At 47.2% G+C, this 15,861-nt stretch overlaps 1 protein-coding gene across 1 annotated transcript; it reads left to right on the forward strand.

Moving 5' to 3' along the window:
• Window positions 1-304: 304 nt before the first annotated feature.
• Window positions 305-14,249, forward strand: polr2a (RNA polymerase II subunit A). Its single transcript, XM_083993193.1, has 29 exons — window positions 305-631; window positions 1,510-1,642; window positions 1,751-1,887; window positions 2,002-2,175; window positions 2,266-2,547; window positions 2,638-2,799; window positions 2,959-3,179; window positions 3,302-3,434; window positions 3,530-3,654; window positions 3,840-4,050; window positions 4,143-4,352; window positions 4,448-4,616; window positions 5,134-5,228; window positions 5,328-5,531; window positions 5,623-5,845; window positions 5,984-6,167; window positions 6,317-6,488; window positions 6,576-6,681; window positions 7,400-7,605; window positions 7,706-7,969; window positions 8,094-8,301; window positions 8,402-8,502; window positions 8,589-8,693; window positions 9,424-9,606; window positions 9,702-9,905; window positions 10,006-10,192; window positions 10,433-10,546; window positions 10,656-10,805; window positions 12,056-14,249. The coding sequence occupies exons 1-29, from the start codon at window positions 545-547 to the stop codon at window positions 13,204-13,206; spliced, it is 5,901 nt and encodes a 1,966-aa protein (XP_083849319.1). The 5' UTR covers window positions 305-544; the 3' UTR covers window positions 13,207-14,249.
• Window positions 14,250-15,861: the final 1,612 nt, after the last annotated feature.

Here is a 15,861-nt window from a genome sequence, read left to right on the forward strand (position 1 = left end):
AAATATACTATGCACCGCCTACTCTGTTTTAATAAAGCCAATGGGAATGAGTTCAGATTAAATCAACACCCGCCTTTACCGCTGATTCGTTCCAGAAATAAACGTGCTCTCTCATTGGCTGTACGTGTGATAAAATTCATTATTCATGTAACTGTCTTGAATGGCCAATGAGAGTTTTACTACAGAGATCCATGTCCCACCTTCCGAAGAGTCAGCCCCTGCTTTTTTGACTGTGCAACCCCGTAGTAGGCACTCAGTCTATATAAACAAGCGTTGGCTCACTTCATGCTCAGAAGCGCTCAGAGCGCTCCAGAGTGTAGATCAGGAAAAGGGAGGGGAACAGTCGGTGGCCGGCTTACATAGGACCAAAACATAAATAATTCGGCCATAGAGGCAACCGACAGCAGAGGTACCTGGGATATCGCCTTCGGAGACTTTCCGGTCACCGTTGGCGGCCTGACCAGAGCCGTGGTGACAATTTAAAGGCTGTTCCTGCTCACAAAGCGGCGTGCCGGGGAAGGACGCGTCTCTTTGAATAGACAGGATGCACGGACCGCCCTCCGGCGACAGCGCATGCCCATTGCGCACGATCAAGAGAGTTCAATTCGGCATCATCAGCCCAGATGAGCTTGTAGGTTTTCTTTCTGGGGACTGGGGATTTTTTTTAATTAATTCTCTTGACAGATCACACACACTATTCGTACAGTTTCTTGACTAATCCTGTAGTTTAACATATATGTAAAAGACATGGTTCTGTTTACAAAGGAAGTGGTTGCTGTTGCTGTTAGCCTAGCCTAGCTAGCTGTGTCAGGCTGGTGGAGCTTGTGCTAACTAGCATGTAGCAGGAAGTTTGAAACAACTTAAAGCACATCATTATTAGAGAGGATCCATGCTACCACATGAATTAAACCCCCTTTTTATTCATTCAATGTAACCTTAAGGCCCACCAGTAAGTGAAGATTTTGTCTACTTCTCGCTCTTTGTTACGGGAGCAACGTGTTTGCTTTTTTACCACTGACCGCATTGTACGATTTGGTCTGTTGTCTTTCACAATAAATGAATAAAAGGTAACTTAAACTAAGTCAGATATGCATGTTTTCTTCAAAGCGGGATGGTGTGTTGAGTAAATATAATACGATCGGCAACAATTGTTTACCTTTTGTGTGTTTTGTGCTTCTTGGATGTGAAGTTTCTTGTGGTCGCGAAAGTTGATGCGTGCAGAGTTTAGTACCATAGACTCTAAGTTTAGTACACATTTTCACGCCACGATCATTAGACACGGTGAAATTTATGTACGTTTTAAACTCGTGTTAATTGAAGTGATTTTATAAAACAAAAAACTCTGGTCACTGGTTTTTTTTTTTTTACTTGATCGATTAAAAAAAAAATCAGATTTCAACACTTATGGATTATTTTTTATGAATAAACGTCTAATGTTTGTTAATCAACTGCTTGTCACTGTAGCATTAATTAATTTTTGTTTTTTTTTGTTTTTACTTTTCTTCCCAGAAACGGATGTCAGTTACTGAAGGGGGAATCAAGTACCCTGAAACAACAGAAGGAGGACGTCCTAAACTTGGTGGCCTTATGGACCCAAGACAAGGCGTCATTGAAAGAACTGGAAGATGTCAGACATGTGCAGGTACACTGCTATGTTACAACTTTATGATTAAATATACTGATCAATTGACTGCTGTCACTAGTTAATGTTTTTATTTAACGTTATTTACCTGACTTTTTGTTCCTTCAGGCAACATGACAGAGTGTCCAGGCCACTTCGGCCACATCGAACTGGCAAAGCCCGTCTTCCATGTCGGCTTTGTCACAAAGATAATGAAGGTTCTTCGATGCGTCTGCTTCTTTTGCTCCAAGCTACTAGTGGATTCGGTAAATATATTCATCATATTATATAGTACATAATGTTGAAGATCCACTGATATTTTATCATGCAAGTTTTTGCAGTTTTGTGGTCTCATTTGTTCCTTTTGCTGTTTCCTCTAGAACAATCCAAAGATCAAAGACATCCTGATAAAATCCAAGGGGCAGCCCAGAAAGCGTTTGACCCACGTGTACGAGCTGTGCAAAGGGAAAAACATCTGTGAAGGAGGCGAGGAAATGGACAACAAATTTGGCATGGAGCAGCAGGAGACAGAGGAGGACCTCACCAAGGAGAAGGTAATTAGCTGAGATCTTTTTTAACATAGGTGTAATATGCATTTCTGGTTGCAATCTTAACCATAACTCCTTGTTTTATGACGTGTGCAGGGTCACGGTGGCTGCGGGCGCTACCAGCCACGTATCAGACGCTCCGGCCTGGAGCTGTACGCTGAGTGGAAGCACGTCAACGAGGATTCGCAAGAGAAGAAAATCCTGCTGAGTCCCGAGCGTGTGCACGAGATCTTCAAACGCATCTCGGACGAGGAGGACGTCATCTTGGGCATGGACCCCAAGTTTGCCCGGCCTGAATGGATGATTGTAACTGTGTTGCCTGTGCCTCCACTGGCTGTGAGGCCCGCTGTCGTCATGCAGGGATCTGCTCGCAACCAGGTAAAACAGCCAGATTGACTACTTTTGTATTTTGTTCCCGCATTATTTTGAACATTGAGAGTAACAAGCATCTTTCTATTTTTTTTAAAGGATGACTTGACCCACAAGCTGGCTGACATCGTGAAGATCAATAATCAACTGAGACGGAACGAGCAGAGCGGCGCAGCAGCTCACGTTATAGCTGAAGATGTGAAGCTGCTTCAGTTTCACGTGGCCACAATGGTGGACAATGAGTTGCCAGGCCTTCCAAGGGTACGTGAGCCCTTCGCAGTGCCATAAATATATAGTTAGATACCAACCCAAATATGTTAATGTGTGCACAGTCATAGTAGGGGTTGCTATCTTTTGAATTTTAATTCAGCACAATATTTTTATGGATGTTAAATCACACTTTATGTCTTCTTTTCTCAGGCAATGCAAAAGTCTGGCCGCCCTCTCAAATCCATAAAACAACGTCTAAAGGGAAAGGAGGGTCGAGTCCGAGGTAACCTGATGGGAAAGCGTGTGGACTTCTCTGCCCGAACCGTCATCACCCCAGACCCCAACCTGCAAATCGACCAAGTGGGCGTTCCACGATCCATCGCAGCCAACATGACCTTCCCTGAAATTGTCACGCCCTTTAACATCGACAGGTACATTAGAGCGGCATCCTAATTAAACGCCCTGTAAATCGAAAGAAAAGAAGAAAAAAAAAAATCAATAGATTTTGAAGTCATTTGATGCCAGCTAATTTACTCTGATGACTTTTGATTAGATTACAAGAGCTGGTGCGAAGAGGCAACAGCCAGTATCCAGGAGCCAAATACATCATCCGAGACAACGGAGACAGAATTGACCTGCGGTTTCACCCTAAACCAAGTGACCTTCATCTGCAGATCGGCTACAAGGCAAGATAAAAAACAAAAAACAAGTTGTTAACCAGCAATGTCATATTTAATTTTGACTAAAACTGTTTTTTTTCTCTCTCTCTTCCTATATTTAGGTGGAAAGACACATGTGTGATGGCGACATTGTCATCTTCAACCGACAGCCTACACTACATAAAATGTCCATGATGGGGCACAGGGTTCGGATTCTGCCCTGGTCCACATTTCGACTCAACCTCAGGTACAGAGTGAAGACAAAAAGTCGCCTGCTTTTAGAAAATGTATTTTCTTTGGTACATTTTCCTTTGGTGTTGTTATGCATTTATATTTTATAGCTATTTCGAGACAGTAGTTCTTTGATTTTAATGTTAATTCCTGGCTGTAATAAGAGTTCTTCTAACATCCCATCCTCTCATCTGTCTCCAGTGTCACCACCCCGTACAACGCTGACTTTGACGGAGATGAGATGAACCTCCACCTGCCACAGTCTCTGGAGACGAGGGCAGAGATTCAGGAGCTGGCCATGGTGCCGCGTATGATCGTTACGCCCCAGTCCAACAGGCCCGTCATGGGTATTGTGCAGGACACCCTCACAGCTGTGCGCAAATTCACCAAGAGAGACGTCTTCTTAGAGAGGGTGAGGAGACATTAACCCGTTGAAAACATGGGCGTCGGTTGTAGATATTCTATCAGGGACTCCCGCTCAACGTGTGTTTTTTACCTCTACAGGGTGAAGTCATGAACCTCCTCATGTTCCTCTCCACCTGGGACGGGAAGATGCCTCAGCCGGCCATCCTCAAGCCCCGTCCTCTGTGGACAGGAAAGCAGATCTTCAGTCTCATCATTCCTGGACACATCAACGTCATCCGCACGCACAGCACCCACCCGGACGAGGAGGACAGCGGTCCTTACAAACACATTTCACCCGGAGACACCAAGGTACGAAGCCCCGTTCGATACTAAGTACAACTCCAACCGAGCGGAGGTTGTTTCCAATGCGAGTAGCCTCACCTCGATTCAACTGACTCACACAGGTCATCGTGGAGAACGGAGAGTTGATCATGGGCATCCTGTGTAAGAAGTCTCTGGGAACGTCGGCCGGCTCCCTCGTCCACATCTCCTACCTGGAGATGGGCCACGACATCACCAGACTCTTCTACTCCAACATTCAGACTGTGGTCAACAACTGGCTGCTCATTGAGGGTAAGAAAACACTCTAGTTAAAGGGATAGTTCAACATTTTTGGCAAATTCGCCTATTGCCATAATCCCTTTAGTCATAGCAGTCGGTTCATTCCCTTTAATTATCGGTGCATGTTGTTTTGAGATCAGCGGGGCAGAGACGTGAGCTGCTCAGTGAAAACAATGGAGGTGAATGGTACAGGTCCCCTGTCCCTCATCTAACTCATCAAATACACAATCCAACAACTCCAAAATGCTCTCGTGGACAAGTTGTGACATGCACATTCACCACGCTATGAAATATTCATGTATAATTATTCAACATTACGACACATGAAGCAAATACTCTGAACTACTTTTCCTTTTGAAATCACTCCGCACAGCAGCCACGTCAGGAATGTAGTTCCGGCTGCATTTGCCTCAAAAACGACGTCTCGTAATGTTACATTGTAATTTCGTGGTTTGAATATAACTGTATTGCTATTATTGTGGTATAAATTGATAAACATATAATTATTGGCTCTTGATCTATTCCTCAGGTCATTCCATCGGTATCGGTGACTCCATTGCTGACGCCAAGACGTACCTCGACATCCAGAACACCATCAAGAAAGCCAAACAGGATGTGATAGAAGTGAGTACAAAGTATTCCAACACCGTTTCTGCAGCGTTTCCGGGGAACTGTAGTACAACAGAAGTGTGACAGTTTTCCCCTTCACCTTCCACCTGCCAGGTTATTGAGAAAGCTCACAACAACGAGCTGGAGCCGACCCCCGGTAACACGCTGAGGCAAACCTTCGAGAACCAGGTGAACCGTATCCTGAACGACGCTCGTGACAAAACGGGATCTTCCGCCCAGAAGTCTCTGTCTGAGTACAACAACTTCAAGTCCATGGTGGTGGCCGGTTCCAAGGGTTCGAAGATTAACATCTCACAGGTAAGACGGTTAATTTGATCATCTGCTCCCTCACAGTGGATCAATAAGGTTTGATTTCCTAAGAATCAATCAATCTTCTCTCCTTATTCAGGTTATTGCTGTGGTGGGGCAACAGAACGTGGAGGGTAAGCGTATCCCCTTCGGCTTCAAACACCGCACGCTGCCTCACTTCATCAAAGACGACTACGGTCCCGAGAGCAGAGGCTTTGTGGAGAACTCGTACCTGGCCGGTCTGACGCCGACGGAGTTCTTCTTCCACGCCATGGGAGGCAGAGAGGGTCTGATTGATACAGCTGTGAAGACTGCTGAGACCGGTGAGTCGGGGCAACTGGGTGAAATGTTAGAAAAGGAAGAAAAGCGGTGTCAGGATCTTGAAGAAGTACATTAAATGGTGTTTTAATAGACTGTACAAGAACAACAATGTTGAAAATGTTGCTTCTCTACCTCAACAGGTTACATCCAGCGTCGTCTGATCAAGTCCATGGAGTCTGTGATGGTGAAGTACGACGGCACGGTGCGTAACTCCATCAACCAGGTGGTGCAGCTGCGGTACGGCGAGGACGGCCTGGCAGGAGAGAACGTCGAGTTCCAAAACGTGGCCACGCTCAAACCCTCACACAAGGCCTTTGAAAAGAAGTGAGTCACACACGTCGAAGCCGACGCGTATCAAATGACGACGGGCGGTGTGCAGGTTCATTTTTAAGGCTAATATTTTGACTCGAGGGCCAAAAGACGTTTTTATGTCGACGATCGGTGGTTTAACTTTGGTTTTTATTTCGTCTCAGGTTCAAGTTTGACTGCACCAACGAGCGAGCCCTGAGGCGGATGCTGCAGGAGGACGTGGTGAAAGACGTGCTGACCAACGCACACGTGCAGAGCAGCCTGGAGAGGGAGTTTGATAAGATGAAGGAGGACAGAGAGATCCTCCGAGCCATCTTCCCCACTGGAGACAGCAAGGTATGTGTGTGTGTGGTCACATCTGCACAATTCAGTCTCCTGTGAGCTCCAAAATATGACGTTGCAATGTTTTCTCCTCGTCTGCAGGTGGTGCTGCCGTGTAACCTGGCCAGAATGATCTGGAACGCGCAGAAGATCTTCCGCATCAACACGCGGACGCCGACGGACCTGAATCCTCTAAGAGTGGTCGAAGGTAAGCTTTAAAAAAAAAAAGACAAACTTTTGTGGGTGTAGCTTAAACTGGGCAAAGTTGCCACGTCATATTTTTAGCTCAGGGATTTTGCGCAACACACGGAGAAGTGGCCCGCTGTAGAATTAGAGCTAAGAGGTCGTGGCCCTGCCTCAAGCCGACCGTAAAGCCACCTGAGGAATCAAGACCTGTTACATAACAGGAACAGCTCAGATCCCGGCGGAGGAGTTGCACAGATAATCATTTACAGCCACATCAGATAACATTGTCTTGGAGGGGAAAAAAAGACTCGGGCTTTTAAAGGTGTACAGAAAAGAAAATTGAATTTGAGCCCACCGTGGGTCATAAAATTAGTGTAATAACTCATCTTTCAGACGATGTAGGCCAAACTTTGTGCAAAATTCTATTTTTGAGTAAATCTGGGATGAAAGTGTAGTATTTTTTTTTTTCGCATTTTGCGCACGATTCACCAGCCACTGATATTGGATCCGTCATTCAAATGTCTGAGACACGCACACACACACCGAGCTCGGTCTCGCCCCAAGCTTTGAATGTCCCGCCCGCTGGATAACGACCAATCAAATTCGTTTTCCTTACTCGGGTAAACTCGTGTTGCAGCTCGTGACAACTCGGCGCAACAAACGGGACAAACGGCCATTTCTCTACACCTTTAAAAGAATAGATTTTCTCAGACTCACTCTGTGTGTGTCTGGATCCCCAGGCGTCCACGACCTGAGCAAGAAGCTGGTGATCGTGAACGGCGAGGACCCGCTCAGCAGGCAGGCGCAGGAGAACGCAACGCTGCTCTTCAACATCCACCTGCGCTCCACGCTCTGCTCCCGGCGCATGACGGAGGAGTTCCGCCTCACCACCGAGGCCTTCGACTGGCTGCTGGGAGAGATCGAGACCAAGTTCAACCAGTCCATCGTAAGCTCGGCGTTCTCACATACGACTTATGAAGAGTTATCAGATCTCTGTGACCGCGTTTTTAACCTTAACTCCCGTCTTTTCCCCTCCGCTCCGTCAGGCCCACCCCGGCGAGATGGTCGGCGCTCTGGCCGCTCAGTCGCTGGGAGAGCCGGCCACCCAGATGACCCTGAACACCTTCCATTACGCCGGTGTGTCGGCCAAGAACGTCACGCTGGGTGTGCCCCGTCTGAAGGAGTTGATCAACATCTCCAAGAGGCCCAAGACCCCCTCGCTGACCGTCTTCCTGCTGGGCCAGGCAGCACGCGACGCCGAGCGGGCCAAGGACATCCTCTGTCGCCTGGAGCACACCACACTACGAAAAGTGAGAGAGAAAGCTACGGCACAGTTTTCCTCCCGAGCTGCAGATGGCGCTGTTGTTTGATTTCCTCCTAATTTAAAAAGCTGTGACTAAAACTCAGCCTTTTTTTTTTTCTTTTCTCTCTCAGGTGACGGCCAACACCGCCATCTACTACGACCCCAACCCCCAGAACACGGTGGTGGCCGAGGACCAGGAGTGGGTGAACGTCTACTATGAGATGCCCGACTTTGACGTGACGCGCATTTCACCGTGGCTGCTGCGCATCGAGCTCGACCGCAAGCACATGACGGATCGCAAGCTGACCATGGAGCAGATCGCAGAGAAGATCAACTGCGGTGGGTGGTTGACACGTGCTCCTGTTTGGTACTTTTGTAAGAAATGAAATGCACTTCACCTCCTATAACAACGGTTTTCTCTCTCTCTCTCTCTCTGCAGGTTTTGGAGACGATCTCAACTGTATCTTCAACGACGACAACGCTGAGAAGCTCGTTCTGCGAATCAGGATCATGAACAGCGACGAGAACAAGTTCCAGGAGGTGAGTAAATGATGTTTTAAGTCGTAGTACAATCGCACCGTAGTGTAACGTGAATATTGATCACCCGTGCTTTTCTTCGTGCGTAGGACGAGGAGGTTGTGGACAAAATGGACGACGACGTGTTCTTGAGGTGCATCGAGTCCAACATGTTGACAGACATGACCCTGCAGGGCATCGAGCAGATCAGCAAGGTAACACAGCAAACGCACAAAGACATACCATCACAGTCTCTTTAGATCATACAAGCTCGTAATAATAACAGGGTTCCTACACATTTGTCAAACTTTTTCCAGACCCTAATTTCTAGACTTACTGGGGGTAAAAAAAATCATATAAATTGTGACATTTGAGTAATTAGAAGTGTATCATGTAAATAAATTGTGAAATGTATTTTATTTTATTTGTTAATTTCCATTATTCTGAATTTGTATGCCATTATGTCAGCAAATAATTTCTAGGAGGTTGTAGCTAGGTACAATAGCGCATATAAGATCATTTACCCAAATAACTTCAGATAAGACCAAACCCAGATAAGAATTAAGATGAATATTTCCATACAATAGTTTCCATTTTTCAATACTTTTCCAGACTTGGAAATGTATAAAATCAAATTCCATACTTTCCATACTTGCGTAGGAACCCTGTAATAATACACTTTATTAATAGAGCACTTATCAAACAAGAGTACAAAGTGCTTAACAGAGAAAATGAGGATGACAGTTAAAACGAGAAAATAAAATCCAGTAAGACATGGTAAAACACAATCAAACTGACAGGGCTGTATAGAAACAAACAGGTAAATGACGGTGGGAAACAGAGGAAACCTGCAACTCGGGTGAAATCAGGAAATGCTTTACCATCAGTATCATCAGTGTCGGCTCTAAGTCAAAGGTGAACCTCCTCCTCCTCTTCCTCCTCCAGGTGTACATGCATTTGCCGCAGACGGACAACAAGAAGAAGATTATCATCACCGAGGACGGAGAGTTCAAGGCGCTGCAGGAGTGGATCCTGGAGACGGACGGAGTGAGCCTCATGAGAGTCCTCAGCGAGAAGGACGTGGATCCCGTCAGGACGACCTCCAACGACATCGTGGAGATCTTCACGGTACAAAAACAAACAAACAAAAATGTTCATCTCAGCAGCAGAATGTCAGGAAGGTTTCCTCAGTGTTCATCTTGTTTCCTGTGTCGCTCTCTCAGGTGTTGGGCATCGAGGCGGTCAGAAAGGCTCTGGAGAGGGAGTTGTACCACGTCATCTCCTTTGACGGTTCCTACGTCAACTACCGTCACTTGGCTCTGCTTTGTGACACCATGACCTGCCGCGGTCACCTGATGGCCATCACCCGTCACGGCATCAACCGTCAAGACACGGGACCGCTCATGAAGTGTTCCTTTGAGGAGACGGTGAGAAATTAATCAATAACTGAATCATCTCGTTCTTAGTTTCTGATGGAAACAGACTTTTAATAACTTGATTACATCTTTTTATCTTTCCCCTCTCAAGGTGGACGTGTTGATGGAGGCGTCGTCCCACGGAGAGAGCGACCCCATGAAGGGCGTGTCGGAGAACATCATGCTCGGGCAGCTCGCCCCGGCCGGCACGGGCTGCTTCGATCTACTGCTGGACGCTGAGAAGTGTAAATACGGCATGGAGATCCCCACCAACATCCCCGGCATCAGCGTGGCCGGACGTAAGTTTATTGAGTTTTTAAAAATCAGAATCAGAATTAGTTTATCCATCCCAGGAGGGAAATTTTCCTGTGATACAAACTCCTGAATAGTAAAAACAAAGCAGTAAAAATAAGAGTTACATAAGAGTTGGAAAGGATCTAAGATGGTTAAAAATATTCTTATTAAAATAATAATTAATCAGATAACAGAGGTAGTGTTGGAGGTGAGATTTTAACGTCCTGTTTGCGTCCCGTTTGCAGCTACTGGCATGTTCTTCGGTACGGTGCCGAGCCCCATGAGCGGCATGTCGCCTGCCATGACGCCGTGGAACACCGGTGCCACCCCGGCCTACGGCGCCTGGTCCCCGAGTGTCGGTGAGTGTTCGTCCAGGTTTCCTCTGCCTCTCCAGCTCCTGTTGGTTTTCATTCACTGAGTTTGTTTGTTTGTGTTTATTTATTGATTTGTTTCTCTCTCTCTCTGCAGGAAGCGGCATGACCCCCGGAGCAGCAGGTTTCTCCCCCAGCGCAGCATCAGACGCCAGCGGCTTCTCTCCGGGCTACTCCCCGGCCTGGTCGCCCACTCCCGGGTCTCCAGGGTCTCCGGGACCAGCCAGCCCATACATCCCATCTCCAGGTGAGACACTGCAGAGAAAGTTCATATTAGTAGTAACCCCTTTAATTTACAGACCGCTCATTACGAGATAATGACAATGTCTAGAAATAGGGGATGGCGTTTAGCTCAGTTGGTAGAGCAAACCGCCCCCACGTGTCATTCCCCCCTCTGCCTCCCCATTTCCTGTCTCTCTCTTAACTGTGCTTTCCATTAAAAGGCGAAAAAGCCCCAAAAAATATACTAGATACTAAAAAAGCCTAGAAATAGCCTAGAAATGACGGTCAATTTCATAGTAATGTCGAGAAATATCGCAAAGAAATAACGATTGATTGCGTACTAATAGCATGAAATATCAATCAGTCAATTGACCCTTTGTTGGCTTTCTGATTGGTCTGCTAATCCACCAATCAGAACGCTTCTCCCCATGCCACAAGTTGCGCAACGTTGTAAGGTTGGACATCCCTCCCTGGGATGAAACCGTATGAAACGAGATAGGTAGACAGCTATTTTTTCGGCAAAAACAACTTTTTAATTTTTCAATATGGTTAAAAGGTGTGCCTGGGGTACCTGCAATAACGACTGACGATATCTGGAACGTATTCCCGATCCCAAAGTCATTTTTATCCTATTCCCCAAACCCAAGATATCAATAAACATATTTATATAACATAAACATAACGTTACCGTTGCTAATGTCTCTTGAACTTTGTAAAGTTTTACGAGGAGATTAAGCATTAGCTAGTAGCTAACGTTAGCTAGCGTTGTTAGCTAGCTAGCTAGTGAGTGACTAAAACATTGATTTTTTTCCCCACTTTTCGGAAAATGTAATGCCCGTTCAATCGCTCGTCTGTCTTCTATCATTCTTATACCGTTTTTCTGATAATTAATAGTTCATTCAAATTTTCGTTACAAGCAATTTAAATCTGCCTACTTTTCAATGGTTTCCAATGGGAGTTGACTGTTAATATAATACATCCATGGAGTTGACCTTTTCGTGACCATTGTTTGTCCAACCTAGCAACAGTAACCGTGGAGGGTGGGACTTGACAAAGGGTCAATTTAATAATAATAATAATTGCAAGGAGTTGGTGGAGAAAAATTCTGGTGTTTCCCAAAAAATTCAAAGCACAAAAATCATGTGTAATCTGTTGCCTTTATGAAAAACATGACATTACTATGAAATTGACCGTTATTTCTATGAATGAACGAAGGAATGAATAGTTGTTGTTCTCGTTGTTCTCCTCTCTGACCGGCTGTCTCTTCTGCCCCAGGTGGAGCAATGTCACCCAACTACTCCCCCACCTCCCCTGCCTACGAGCCGCGCTCCCCCGGAGGCTACACCCCCCAGAGCCCGGGCTACTCCCCCACCTCCCCCTCCTACTCCCCCACCTCCCCCTCTTACTCCCCCACCAGCCCCAACTACAGCCCGACGTCCCCCTCCTACTCCCCCACCTCGCCCAGCTACTCCCCCACGTCTCCCTCCTACTCGCCCACGTCTCCTTCCTACTCCCCGACGTCCCCCTCCTACTCCCCCACCTCCCCGTCCTACTCCCCCACCTCGCCCAGTTACTCCCCCACCTCGCCGAGCTACAGCCCGACGTCGCCCAGCTACAGCCCGACCTCCCCCTCCTACTCCCCCACCTCCCCCTCTTACTCCCCCACCTCGCCTTCCTACTCCCCCACGTCTCCGTCTTACTCCCCCACCTCCCCCTCCTACTCCCCCACCTCCCCCTCCTACTCGCCGACCAGCCCGAGCTACAGCCCCACGTCGCCCAACTACACCCCCACCTCGCCCAGTTACTCCCCCACCTCGCCCTCCTACTCCCCGACGTCGCCCTCCTACTCCCCCACCTCCCCCAACTACACCCCGACCAGCCCCAACTACTCCCCCACCTCCCCCTCCTACTCCCCCACCTCCCCCTCTTACTCCCCGTCCAGTCCGCGCTACACCCCGCAGTCGCCCACCTACACCCCCAGCTCCCCCTCCTACAGCCCCAGCTCGCCCTCCTACTCCCCCACCTCCCCCAAATACACCCCGACCTCCCCCTCGTACAGCCCCAGCTCCCCAGAGTACACCCCCACCTCCCCCAAGTACTCCCCCACCTCGCCAAAGTACTCGCCGACGTCGCCCAAGTACTCTCCCACCTCTCCCACCTACTCCCCGACCACACCGAAATACAGCCCCACCTCCCCCACCTACTCCCCCACCTCCCCGACCTACACCCCCACCAGCCCCAAGTACTCCCCCACCTCCCCGACTTACTCCCCGACCTCCCCCAAGTACTCGCCCACCTCCCCTACGTACTCGCCAACTAGCCCCAAAGGCTCCACCTACAGCCCCACCTCCCCCGGATACAGCCCCACCTCCCCCACCTACAGCCCGGCGATCAGCCCCGACGACAGCGACGAGGAGAACAACTGATGGCGAGGCGCGGCCGAGAGGGGGGGGCCGCCCGGAGACGACGCCAACGACCCCGCCACCTCGCGGCGGACACCTGAAGGACAGCATCTCTGACCAGCTGGAGGTGGCGGCGACTCTGATCGTCGTCTTTCTCCGCTTCGTCGTCAACCATCTGATGGAGCCGCCCCCCCTTTACCCCCACCACCTCCTCCTCCTCCTCCTCCTCCCCCTCCTCCCTTCCCCCCCAAAAATAGTTAAAACTATTATGTGAAAGACTTGAACTGCTTTGCCTGAAGGAGAAAAAAAAGGCTGCCTTTTGAAATAGTTTTTTAATTTCCACATGGGGTGTTGAAGCAAAACTGCAAATCCCACGAGGGAATGAAAAGGAGAGGAAGATGTGGTGAACACATGAGGGGGAGAAAAATGTCCCTTTTTAACTTTATAGTCTATTACATCCAGTCTCTCTCTCTCTCTCGTTCTCTAAGTGTTGGGTGTATAGTTGTTCCTGGAAAGCGTACATTTTGCCAAAAGCCTTTTTTCAAAAAAAAGAAGAAAAAAAAAAAGCTAAGTGGATTGTATTCATCACAAAAAAAAACAAATAAATCATAAGCTCGAAAGAAAATCACGGAGGTAAGGTTTAGACTTTGTTTACTGCTCATTTCACCAAGGTGTATCTTGTTAGACCTGTTGCTGCTTTTGTCAAAAGTACAGTTGCTGCCGGTTTTTGGGGGGGCGTTTTGTGGATGAAAGGAGACGGGCGGGGCTTTAGGCGTTGGATCGTATTCAAACGAAGAGTCGGAAATGAATTCATCATAGGAGAGAGAAACTGGCTTTGCAGGGAAAAAGGAAAACTTCACTCTGAACATCATTAACGACATTAGGTGTGTGTGTATACCCATCGCCCTCCCCTCTTCCTCCCCTTCACACCCCCAAAGACAAAAAAAAACCTGAAAGATGTCATGAAAACACCCACCAGCATCCTCTAGTCCTCTACCATTTTGGAGACTTGTGCATCAAAAGCAAAAACTAAAAAAAAAAAAAAAAAAGAAAGAAAGAAAAAACTTTTCCAGATATTCTTCTTCCCTCAACACTGGGGATTTAAAGATTTATATGAAAAAAGAAATGGTCAGAATAATTATTCTGTCTTTCATTTTGACTTTAGGAGGAAATGGGGCGCGTGTGGACGAGGGATACTAGTTTTGGCGTTGTTGCTGCTTTTGTCATTGTTTGCATGAGTAGCACATGTTAATACATTTTAATCAAGCTTTAGGTTGAAATTTATTTTTGTTTTCCTCCAAATCCCTCCCACTTGTCGCTAATCTTCGTCCCATTTCTTGATAGCTGAAGTGTACACAGGTTTATTTGGACTGTTCGGTTTATTTAAGAAAGAAAGTTAACTACTATTCTGTGTGAATATGAATAGAGGAAAATTAATCATTTTAATTTTTTTTTTTGGCTTCTCTCTTGTTTGCTTTTGGTGACTTTGTAAAACATGTTTGCAGGAGGCTCATGTTTATAATACTGTGGATGAAGGGGCAGGGGACGGAGGGGAGTATGTTTGGGTTTTTCACGGCCCACCACCCCCTCACCACCTCTCAACCCCAACACCCCCCTCCTGTTCTCCCCGACTGTCCCGAGTCTTCTTCTTTTTTTTTTTCTCGACTAACAGTTGTACAAATCGCTGCGCGCCGCCGTCACCGGGCTGCGGCGTTGCTCCAGTTTAAAGGGTAGAAGGGCAAAAAGTTCCAGTGCTCCAGTTTGGTGTTTTCACGTCGCCGAAGGGCAACATTTGTCCTGTTGGCCCTTTTTTCTTCTTTTTATTTTTGTTCTCCACATCAACGTGGAACAGTTTTATTTCTTGTCCAGCAGAGATTGTCCAAAGAAACAGCACTTTTGGCCTCTCTAGTAAAAAGACTAAAACCTTACCCACTACATTAGTGCGGACTTTCTTTTGAATATGGGTGCTCTCTCACACAACTTGACCTAGTTCGACTGCGTTAGGAAACCGCCTGTGCGTCTGATGACAGTGGAAAATATTTTTTTCCCCCCTTTTCCCCCCCTCCTCCTCCTTTTCCATTATTCAATCGCTCAGCGTGGTTTCTGAATTTCTTAGCTGGGTCTCCTCCCTCTTCCCTCTTCATCCACAAATGATCCTCATTTCTGAAATCAGTGTTTCTTTTTTTCTACCAGTGTATGTACCTGTGACGAGGGGAATCAAGGGGAGGGCGGGGATGTATCTGATCGGACTGGGAGTCCTGAGGAGATGAAACGAAAAACCATTAATTTTTGGGGTTTATGTTCTGAAAATGTTCCGATGATTTTGTCTAATTTTGTGAAACATTGCCTCCAGGGTTGTCTTGAGTTGAATGGACCGCATCCTCTGGCCTTTGAGATAAAGCAGGTTTGGTCATTGCACTTAGTAAATATTGTGGTGGAGCTTGTTGCTTTCCATATATGAAAAAAAAAAAACACAACCTTAATTGTCACATTTTGTCCACTATGCTTGCAGCCAATCCTGTTGTCTTAACTGTGCCGTCCAGTCAACTCAGGACGTCAGGACTCCCAGGTTGAATGAATGGAAAAGTGTGTATGTGTGTGCGCGGTTAGTGTGTGTCCAGAGGCGAGACAGGGTTTCAAGCAGAGTTCATGTCTGGGCAAAGGAAGGTTTAACTTAAA

This window comes from Trachurus trachurus, assembly GCF_905171665.1.
Source record: "Trachurus trachurus genome assembly, chromosome: 18".
In the NCBI taxonomy this organism is placed as follows: Eukaryota; Metazoa; Chordata; class Actinopteri; order Carangiformes; family Carangidae; genus Trachurus; species Trachurus trachurus.